The sequence below is a fragment of the Seriola dumerili genome, unplaced genomic scaffold, assembly GCF_002260705.1.
Source record: "Seriola dumerili isolate Sdu_G_001 unplaced genomic scaffold, Sdu_1.0 BDQW01000066.1, whole genome shotgun sequence".
NCBI classification, from domain to species: Eukaryota; Metazoa; Chordata; class Actinopteri; order Carangiformes; family Carangidae; genus Seriola; species Seriola dumerili.
The window spans coordinates 3157681-3168995 of NW_019174321.1; the positions used below are offsets into that span (position 1 = coordinate 3157681).

The 11315-nt window shown below is 41.7% G+C and overlaps 1 protein-coding gene across 1 annotated transcript in view; it reads right to left on the bottom strand.

Annotated features, from left to right (window-relative positions):
- Positions 1-10617, bottom strand: part of ccdc66 (coiled-coil domain containing 66) — a 19864-nt gene extending 9247 nt beyond the window's left edge. The window contains exons 1-19 of the mRNA XM_022742147.1: positions 10496-10617; positions 9186-9244; positions 8938-8960; positions 8562-8798; positions 8114-8378; positions 7819-7972; positions 6707-6801; positions 6435-6487; positions 5906-5998; positions 5386-5520; positions 4949-5181; positions 4622-4706; positions 4178-4336; positions 4004-4076; positions 3693-3773; positions 2847-3078; positions 1980-2196; positions 1733-1785; positions 1024-1193 (exon numbers count right to left, since the gene is read on the bottom strand). Of these exons, the coding sequence (XP_022597868.1) occupies positions 1024-1193; positions 1733-1785; positions 1980-2196; positions 2847-3078; positions 3693-3773; positions 4004-4076; positions 4178-4336; positions 4622-4706; positions 4949-5181; positions 5386-5520; positions 5906-5998; positions 6435-6487; positions 6707-6801; positions 7819-7972; positions 8114-8378; positions 8562-8798; positions 8938-8960; positions 9186-9244; positions 10496-10506 (2428 nt within the window). The 5' untranslated portion in view covers positions 10507-10617. The remainder of the gene's footprint in view (positions 1-1023; positions 1194-1732; positions 1786-1979; positions 2197-2846; positions 3079-3692; positions 3774-4003; positions 4077-4177; positions 4337-4621; positions 4707-4948; positions 5182-5385; positions 5521-5905; positions 5999-6434; positions 6488-6706; positions 6802-7818; positions 7973-8113; positions 8379-8561; positions 8799-8937; positions 8961-9185; positions 9245-10495) is intronic.
- Positions 10618-11315: the final 698 nt, after the last annotated feature.

An 11315-nucleotide genomic window follows, 5' to 3' on the forward strand; every position in this document is an offset into this window, starting at 1 on the left:
GTATAGTAAGGCATAAAAAGTCATAAAAAAGTCATAGTATAGTAAGGCTTAAAAAGTCATAAAAATATCATAGTATAGTAAGGCTTAAAAAGTCATAAAAAAGTCATAGTATAGTAAGGCATAAAAAAGTCATAGTATAGTAAGGCTTAAAAAGTCATAGTATAGCAAGGCATAAAAAGTCATAGTATAGTAAGGCATAAAAAGTCATAGTATAGTAAGGCATAAAAAGTCATAAAAAAGTCATAGTGTAGTAAAGCATAAAACCGACATAGTATAGTAAGGCATAAAAAGTCATAAAATCGACATAGTATAGTAAGGCATAAAAAGTCATAAAAACGACATAGTATAGTAAGGCATAAAAAGTCATAAAATCAACATAGTATAGTAAGGCATAAAAAGTCATAAAAACGACATAGTATAGTAAGTCATAATAGTGGCAGGTTAGCAAAACAATTGTGCAAATTTTGAATAAATCATGAAAGTTTCAGCCTATAATCTACATACCGCAAGGTTTTATTTCAGACATGGAGGCAATTTGTGTCTGACCTCTGACCTTTGGAGGTCAATGACCTCGGCATTGCACTTTTCCAGTTTTTGCCCCATTTCTCCATTATAATCATGGACATCTTTGCCAAAATTGCATAAAGACATGATTTGCAGGGACTGCAGACCCCACCATTTCCTGTTGTTATAGCTGTGTGTGTGTTCTATGGAATTACATAACTAGCACATTAGTGAATATTCTAATCAGAAGCTAGCATGCTAGTTTGGTCTGGACCACACTCATTACTCCAGGGGGCTCTCCCCTGTCCCAGAGGTCACGTCTGAATGCCTCCGGTTCTGAAAAAAAAAACAACTTCAATGTTTATAGAAACACTGGAGAAAGATTCATGCTTTAGTCATAAAATGCCCAACAGCTTATCCTCTGCACTCTTAGAAAAAATTAAATTAAGTTTTAGAAGAAAAGACATCTTTTAAATGATTATACTTTAGTATATTGAAAAAGATTTGTGTGTGTGTAACCTGTGTGTGAGTGAGGTGGGGGTGTGTCAGCAGGTTCCAGCGGGTCCAGGTTGAAGACTTCATCAGTCCGGACGTAGGGAATGTACTCCAGGGCCGGAGGAGGAAGAGGGCCAGAGGCCTGCTGAGTCTGCACTCTGAGTCTGACAGCAGGGACGGGAGGAGAGCGCCCCCTGGAGGAGACGACAACATCGAGACAGAGGAGTCAGCTCACTAACCACCTCACCTTCCAGATGAACAGCAGCTGACTGGACAGGTTTTAATTTAAAAGAAAAACAAGTTACTTCTTCATGATTTTCTACAGCGCTGGCTCCTTCCTTTTATTGCTTTTTACTGCACATAGTTATAACATCTTGAATTCACTGCTACTAAAGACATTTGAGGATTTTTTTTCCTTATTTTTATTTTATTGTATCTCACATGTATTTGAAATGGCCATTTTTTTGTTGTTGGATTAACATTCCACTTTTCTTTTCTTGAAATTTCAACCTCTTCTCTTTGAGAGAAGCAGCTTTTTCCTTAACTGTAACTTGGTCTAATCCTTTGAGCACAACACAGTTCATTTTGACTTTCGATTGCTCCTTAAATATAAATTAAAACGTGGTTCCTGAAGTTGACTCTCAGCTGTCCTCTGTCTTGTATTTGTTTTACAGTGGGGTTTTTGTAGGGATGGGGGTTTAGCAGTAAGAATATTGCACTCAGAGCTGCTCACCTTTCACTGTTGATGGCTGCAGAGATGCTCTGTCCTCTGGAAACAGTCTCCCCCTGAAATAGCAACAGTCACAAACACACATCCAATCACAGCTGCAGGGACAGAAATGAGCTTCACCAGCAGAGAAAAAACTACTCAGTGTTTGTCAGGAAGTTTGTTTACAAAGAAGAAACAAAAGAATTGTGACAAGAAAAAACAGTTTTTTAAATCCAGTATCCACAATGTGAACAGTCAGGAATCGTCTTACCTTACTGTTCGGACTGGTTCTGGTCCGTGTGTGGTTGGAGCAGTGACGAGGAGCATGGTGCTCAGAGAGAGGAGGAGGAGGGGGGTCGGTCCTGGACTGGCAGGTCCTCTCCTGCAGGGCGAGGAGCTCGGCCTGCCTCTTCAGTCGACTCTCCTGTCTGTTCCTCTGCAGAGCGGCCGGGTAACGCTCCGAGGCTGGAACGAACCGACGGCTGGGCCTGGAGGAATCACATGGAGGTTGTTGGAACGCATTTGGATTTCTACATTTGGCAGCTTAAACTCGACAGGGGTGGAATAAGGAACTAGGTTTGAACGCAATTCTATAAAGTTCAGTGGATTACATTTGTACGGGAGGATTAGTACACTGCATAAAATGGAAATACACAAGTATAGTACAAGACAGTACTTCAAATTAGTACTAAGGACCATACTTGAGTAAATGTACTTGGTTACATTCCACCACTGTACATTACATCTTTACATCGTTCTAGTGCTAGAAAATTATCTTAGGAAGCAAGCATGTTATAATTGAACTACTTAAAAGACACTGATTAATTTAAAGAAAAACAAGACTTCTGCTGATTGTTTTTTGGATTAATGAATGAACTCTTTTATATGAAATGTTAAAAATCACACAATCACAACTTCAGAATCCAAGGTGTCGTCTTTAAATGAACCCAGAAGGTATTCAGTTTACTATACATGATGAAGATGAACATAAAATCCTGCCATTAGAGAAGCTGGGACCCATCTTCACTTTCTTTGTCCTTGAAAAAGGACTACAGCAACTAATCAGTTATCAAAACAGTTGCAGATTATTTTTCTGTCCATCAACATTAATCGTTCCAGCTCTGGCGAGTGTTTCTACCTCTGTGTGTTCCACTCCGGCCTCCTCTTCTCTCTCCTGCTCCTGTCCGTCCGTGCAAATGCTTCATATGGGTCTGCTCCTGCTCCTGCTCCTCCTCGAGGCAGACAGATGTTCTCCTTGCCGGTGCTCACTGCTCGGTTCCTGCTGTTTGGAGGAGCAGCAGACAGAGAAGGAGGCGGCTGGTACTGCGCAGAAACGTCGTCTGCTCCGAGCGGGAGAGAGGAAGCTGCTTCTACACAGGAAGAGAGGGAGAGAAAAGAAGCACTAAGAACAGTTTAAATTTGTCAGCTACGTCTGCACGATATGAGGAAAATCTGCAATGTGTGATAACACTGTTCAGTATTGTGATGAAGATATGACCTGCGATGAATAAACAAATATTAAAGTGCATATTAAAAATATAGTTCCTGTGTCTTTCTGCTTTAATAGGTGCTAATATAGACCCTCAAACACTGAATAGCCTAAAGCCACTGAATACAAAAGTGAATTAATAATTATTTTGAACATACTTTTTTGACTTTTTTTTTATTTGAACAAATTCCACATGAATAACCAACTAATTAAACAGAATATTAATTTAAATGGGTTATTTTAACTATTAGAAGAAGAAATTAAAATTTAATTTCCCCTGCTCCCTTTAAAATGTTTTCTTCTAATCTCAATAAAAACATCTTGAAATAAAAAAAATATCTGGAGGAAAACATAAATAAAATAGAATATAATTAATTAATAAATTAAACATTGAAATTGAAAATAACTGTAATGTTTCCCATTACAACCATCGACTCCACTCAACAGGATGCAACCACATGTGTTCCTTGTATGTAGCAGTAATAGTTCAGTTACCTGTCTGTACAGCGGTGTCCTTGTATGGGGAGACTGAACTGCTGACCTCCTCCTCCAAATGCTCAGCCTGTCTTGTAACTGCTGAACACACACACACACACAAAACACACACACATTTTCCTTACTTCCTGTACCACAGCACAGCTCGACTGACAGCGTTCACACTGACCCAAACAATCTAAACCAAATGGACACACACACCGGAGTTCGTTTGAACCACTGCAAACGGGGCCGGTGTGAAAGCACCGCGCTCGTATTTGGGTTTATATTGTAGAAATGTTACAGTTGCACATCGGGTCGGCTCTACTCACCGCTGGGCTCCAGTGTCTCCTGCAATCTGTCATCACCGGGACCTTTCTTCGGCTCCTCTGCCGGATGGCTCGGCTGCTCCCGGAGGACAAACACAGTAAAACAGCTCAGTGGCGGTGCGGAGAAAAGGACTCGTTTGAAGACTTGTGCACAGTGTGTGTATGCTGCTCTCTGACCTTCTGCCTCTCCCTCAGTGTGTCCAGCTCATACTGTCTCTGCAGCATCTCCCTCTCCAGCGCCACCCTCCTCTCTTCGTCCTCCTCCTCCTCCCTCCTTCTCGCCCTCTCTTCTTCCTTCTGCCGCCGACGCTCCTCCATCTGGGCTTCGATCGCTCGCTGGGGGATGATAGGGAGACAGTAGAATACAGCATATATTTTTTAGCTAATTGTAGGGCATTATCATTTGTGCTGTCTGTTTTATGTTGTTTTTGTTACTATTGACTGTTTTAATTCCAGTTCAGATGTAAAAGCCTGACTAGGGACAGGTTTCAAATTACAGTCTCTATCAAATAAATAAATAAACTAAACTAAACTATAAAAGGTGAGTGGTAAAAACTGAAGCCTACTCCTCCCCCTCCCTTGCTATGTTTCTCACCCCCCTCCTCTTCCTCCCCCTACTACCTGCTGCTCTAGCTGTTTGAGCCTCCTCTTCTCTCTCTCCTCTATCTGGGTGGGGTCCAGCAGGGCAGTCATGGTCCTCAGATAACTGCACAGAACAAAGAGGAGCAAAGAACACTAAACATTTACTCATGCACATCTGGAGCCGGACAAAGTGCACATTCCTGGGGGATTCATTAGTAAAGTGAAGATAGTATTTCCACTGTTAACCTCGTGATCTTTGTGACTAAAGATAAAATAGCTGCTGCTGTGTCCAATTGATGATTTTACAGAAGCGCATCCATAAAATGCTCCCCCCCTGTCCTCTTATCTTTCACCCCTCCCTCCTACCTGGCTCTGCTCGGGTATCCGCTGGTCGTATCCACGCTGGCCCGCCCGGCGCTCTCCGCTCCACAGCTGCTCATGGCCTCCCAGACTAGGGATAGGCTGGACGAGGGCTCCCAGTCCCCTCGCTCAGATGCGCTGGATGGGGCAGGAGGTGGGGCTGATGGAGCTGCAGTGTGGACAGGAGGCCTCCTCTGCAGCGAGTCAAAGTGGGTGGCCCAGAGCTCGTGGTCTTCTGCCTGCACAGACCCCGCCACAATAAAACACACACACAGCCAAGAACATAAAAACCAGATCATGAGTTCAACAGGAACATGAAACACAGAGGAACAGCAACGTCAATCATCAACTATGACTCACAGTATCTCTCCTGTCTGGTTTCTACTATGTCTCTACTGTCTCTGTCTCTACCATCTCTGGTTTCCACTCTGTCTCTACTGTACCTGGTTCTGCAGCAGTTTCTCTCGTCTCCTACGTTCAGTCGTCTCCTCTCTCTGTTGGTCCAGCTCCTCCAGCCAGCGTCTCCTCTGCTCCTCTCTCCTCCCAACACTCAACAACTCCTCCACTGGCGTGACCTCCTACAGAGACAACAGAGTTCAAACAATAAACTCAGGATCTTTATTGACATTATTTTTTTAAATGTCATAATGCTGAACTAGAAAAATTCAGACATGTTCATCCAACACCACAAATTTATGAAGCGTTCTGCGTGAAGCACGGGAGCTACATTTTTTTTATTCCTGAACTCTTTGGTTCAAGAAAAATGTCGTGTGTCATCAGTGTGGAGAAATGAAAAGATCATTCCACCGCTGTCATCAGTGTGTCCTGGTGTCATTATCTGTGTCATTTAAACCTGAGCAGCTTTCTACTCACCAGCATGAAGAATCAAACTAAAGGAGGAAAAGCTGCATTTCTCAGATATGCTGCTCAGTGAGACAAAAACCTTTAGTAAGTCAGATTTACCCCGAGTTTGAGGCTGGATCTGATGGCTGAAGGCTGCTCTCTGTGGCTGATGGAGCTCTGAACTGATAACAAACTCTCCGTGTCCTCCTCAGCCTGAAACATAAACACACAAACAGACGATGAAACATGTCTCCAAGCTGTGTCAGTCTAGATGACATTTTAGATGACAGCCTGACATTTTCCAAAGCTGTCTGTTCAATAAACAAAAAACGTGCACAACATTAATGAATATTAATCAGTTGAAACCAGTTCTTACAAATTTATCTACTCAACCAAATTCAGGGCAAAACACCAAATAAAATTCCAATTTTTATTTCTTTTCTCTCACATTTTATGCAAAATTTGCCTGAACAGTTCGATGGAGACAAAGCTATCAGCGCCACGTCAGTATGAGGAACAGTCTGTTGTCAGAGCTATTTTGGTTTTTCTGGTGTGTACACAAAGCAACATTCGTCTTGTTCCAACAGTGATGAAAACAACCATCAAACAGTGAACCTCTACAAGATCAAAGGTGAAATATGTGTCGTACCTGGAGTCTGCCAGAGGCCGAGCGCTGCTGCTGCTTCAGTGCCACCTGCTCGTCTGACAAACACACACATATGCAAAAACTCACTTCATTTGTCAGAACTACTTTATTAAAGTGCTGCACCAAACCATTATCTTTATCATTAAAGTACCTTAAGTTTTTGATTAATCATTTAGAATATAAAATTCTATCTAATATGGATTACTCAAGTTTTAAAGTGTGTGTGTGTGTGTGTGTGTGTGTGTGTGTGTGTGTGTGTGTGTGTGTGTGTGTACCAAGTTCTCTCCTCCACTGAGCCTTCTTGGCGTCGATGGCCGATCTGCCGCCTGACTGTCCCTCCTCCAACCAGCTGAACAAACATCCAGACAACCTGAACGAAAGTAACATCATTCTACTTTTAACCACCATTTTAGAAATACAGATTTTCTTAAAAACAAACTAACCAGCAGTATTAATGACCAAACTGTCAGAATATTTCTAGTATCAGTATCTACTGATCTACTGAGCCTGTAAATCTTACTGAACACCAAACATCTGTGTATGTTTATAATACAGCAAAGACAGGAATACATGGAATATAGTTAGGTCAGGTCTGATTGTAGAGTCACAGAAATATGAACAATCTGTGACCTCTGATCTCTACTACTGTTTGATTTCACACTTCCACACCGTACCAAGGCTGGATAGTTCCTCCCTTTGCTCTCAAAACTCGTTCTTCGTGTTATTGATCTCTTTGAGATTCTGCTCCATGTTGACATGATTACATCAAATCATTTATACAGATATGTCAGCTGCACATTCATGCTGCCACATCCCAAAGGTGTTCTACTGGATTCAGATCAGGTGACCGGGGAGGCCACTGCCGTTCACTGAACTCATCATCATCATCATCATCTTCATGAAACCAGTTTGAGACGACTTTTGCTTCATGACATGGTGCATTATCAGGTTGGACGTAGCCATTAGAAGATGAGACACATTGTCGCTATAATTTTATTCCTCAGAAGAAATCCAGATTCATCAGACCAGGCGACGTTTTCCCAGTCTTCAGTGGTCTGTGCCCACCAACCACAGGTTCTGTAACTCCTGACCTGTATCTGTATGATTTTATACATTTCACTGCTGCCACATATTTGGCAGATTGGATAACTGCATGAATAAACATGTGTACAGGTGATTGTAATCGAGTGCTCGGTGAGTGTGAAGACAGAAGCTTGAACTTCTATTGTGAACCCCACGGAGAGACCCTCTGGAAAAGAGACAGGAAGCTACATTTCTAGAGCCCTGTACATTTGCTGTTATCAGCTGAATAAATGTTTAAATGTTGTTTTCATCCACAAGAAACGTGTTTCGCCAGCAGAAATGACTGTTAAGGTGGGCTCCTCACCTGTTGTCTTTATCCTGAGAGGTTCCAGTTGTATCAGTCACTCCTCCACCACCATCTTCCTTTATTCCTTCCTCTGCTCCTCCTCCTCCTCTGTCTGCCTCCTTCATCTCTCCTCCTCGTCCTCCTTCATGCAATGAGGTGCCAGATTTCGAGCCTGTTTGATTTTGGTTCAAGTAATAGATTAATCAATGGATCATCAGTAATCAATATATTTTTGTATTTTTTGTGGATTATTTGTGGATTTTTGCCACCGTTGTCTTAGTTTGTAATGTCAGTCTGTTATTGTTAATACTACCATCACTGCCGCTACCCTGCGTCCTGTGGTCCTCTCCTGGTTGTTCACCATTGCTGGAGGTCTGGACGGTGTGGAGGATCTGCTGTAGCTGCTCACTGGTCAGAACCGCCATGCTGTCCTTCAGCCCTGCACCCCCACTGGCCAGCGTGTCCTTTAGTCCCGCCTTTCCACCAGCTTGTGTCCCACTGTTCTGAGGCTGTCCTGTTTTCCCATTGGCTCTTAGGGATCCAACAGTGGAGCCGTGTTTGTGTCTATCTGATTTCACCTTCAGCGCACACACACACACACACACACACACACACACACACACACACACACACACACACACACACACACACACACACACACACACACACACACACACACACAGTCAGAGCAGATGGATGTGCAATCAAAGGATGACGGGTCAAGAGTAAAGCAAAGAAACGGGATGCAGCATGAGAGTTACCTTGGCCACAGCTTTTATGCCGCCCCCGTTGTGATGCTCATGTGTCTTGGATGATATCAAAGTGGTGCTTCTCCCTCCAGTGGTGGCGGTGTTGGCAGCTGCTCTTCCTGCCTTGGTCTTGGCCTCTTTATGTCTCCCTGCCTGCAGACGGGCTGGACGCTCCTCTACCTGCACTTCCTCCACACAGGACGGCTGCCTGGAGCTGAGGATGTTAGCCGCTCTGGGCCTGATGGACAGCTGCTGGGTCTACATGAAATTAAATCAGATCAAACAAAACTATAATGGATAATATTTTACATAAACAGCAATATAACAAAGAGACATTTTAAAAGCAAATGTAAAAATGTAATGGCCAGGCTGCGAGGATGATTTCTACCTTTGCTGGATTCTTTTCAACACCTGCAGTGGAAGAAAATTATTATTGTGAGCAACTTGAACGCTATACCTCAACACACATAGGTTCACATGCACTAATAGTAGGTCTAAAATAAGCCAATGCTAAAGTTTGAATGTGCATGCCAACAATAACCAGTGTGGATAGAAGGAAACTGAAAGACCTAATAAGAACAGCAGCTAGGGGAGTTAGTGTTCCCTGGAAAACAAGTAAAAGCCAAAATGTCTCACCATGGCTGAGTAAAATCAACCTGGGTTTCCCATTTTCAAGTTCAAACAGCAGGCCATCTCTGTTCATAAAAATTAGAAATATCAAAGCAAACAACAGAAATATGAAAACATAAAAGTAGTATTAATAACATTAATAAATATTCCAGTAGTAAGCTAAACAGTGTGCAGGACTTTTATCCTTTTTATTCAGATTGTTTCTTTCCTTCGACACACGTGTCTCACATTTTGGTGTGCAGACTCTTCCAATGTCTCTCAACAGCAAAATTATCTCAATCCTGGAAAAATCACACGGACACTTTTCATCTCCTCTGGTGTAAATAAATCAGGGCCACATACGTATACAGCTTCAATGGCCTCCTTCATGTTTGACTACGTTCATGGTTACAGCTTTATTTGAGATACCAACAGCAATAGTTCAGTTATGATGCCAATTTCAGAACTGCACAGAAAAACAAACGTTTGATTCCAAGCTTCTTGTGGGCTCCTCAAGTTGCAGCTCATTTATGTGGTTCTCAGTCATTGCATGCACAGAAACATAATTGCTTGCCTTTGGTCTAAATTACCAAATTGTAGGTTGCTTTAAAGGTCGCATATTTTACTGTTTTCCAGTGTTTATTTGAAGTTTTAATATCCATAAGAAGGTATATTTGTGGTTTTAAGTACCACAAACCATCTCAATGTAGTTTTACATCTCTCTCAGGCTTCTGTCTGGAGCTCAAGCAACAACAGGTCAATCAGCCAGTCATAAGAGTTTGCAGACTTTGTCTTTGTAACACTGACACTTAACACTACATACAGTAACATGTTACCTGGCAATGGCATTATATAGCATTACATACATCAAAACTCGAACACATACGATATTTAACGGCACTGATTTACATTCATCACTCTGCTTTGTGGCTTGCCATGTTTCATATGAACTGGCTTTTGTTTTTGTTTTTTATTTTACTTTTTTACTTTCAGTCTGAACGCCATGCAATAATAACGTCTATACATTTCTTTTTTTTTTGTTTGCAGGGACTCCAGTTACATCAATGTTTACATTTCATTATTGTTTTGCCCTCATTTCTAGCCGACTTTTTACAACAAGCACCAAAACTCTGCTTTATAGCTACAACAAGCCGTTTTTATTATATTCTCCGTTTATGTGTGACCAGTCATGTTGAGTGTTTTACAAAGAGCATTTGTTGTTCGAGCACAATTTGGCTGCAAGCTAGAAAATAATCCCTGTGCATTTCACTGCGACACATTCGGTCAATGTGCTAGCTTAGCCTGCTATTGTTAATTTGAAAAAAAAACATACTCACCCGAGATTCATGCCGACAGAAAATATTTACCGAGGCGGCCGCAGGTTTAACGACCACCTTGTAGAGGCAGAAACGGGCGGTTAGAAAAGCATTTATAGTTTAATAAAGACGGTTTTGTCCAGCGTTGGACTGACCGCACTGCCAGGGACACGCCAGTTCCTGGATGTTAAATTGTGTACGTTGGTTGCTGTCAACGACCAAGAACGGCTTCACCGATTGGCTAATTTTTTCTTCACTGCAAAACTAACAGCCAATCAGAGATATGCATTTGGACATTTACGTTAAACGATGTTGCATTTAAGGGGACTGGGAATTTATTTAAAACGACACAACAAATGAGCCAAAATATGACGATAAAACAAAATGTAACGATTACTGACGTTACCATTTGCTATTACCGCTATTTACGGCTGCTTACTAAACTATCACCGCAGCGAATATTTTTATTAAAATGGAAGCTCCTCGAATTTTATTACATTTTTTTTTTTATATGAACAATCCCTAAGAAAACATGATCATTCAGGATCAAATAGACTGATCTTCCAAAACGTACATTCAATTTTAGTCTGTCAACAAATGTATCAACTAGACACATTTCTATTAACGTTTCTGTGTAATCTCTTCAAAAGCTATGGCTGTCGTGAATTAATCTCCCCCAGCAGATGGCGACAATGTAGCTTCATAAAAATAGCCAATATATGACCACCAACTGATCAATTTACCACTCCTGTTAAACAAAGGTAAATGCAGAGTGCAGACAAATTAAGTCATGAAGGCATTGACTAACTGCACTCTGCATTCAGAACAAAAAGTTTTGTTA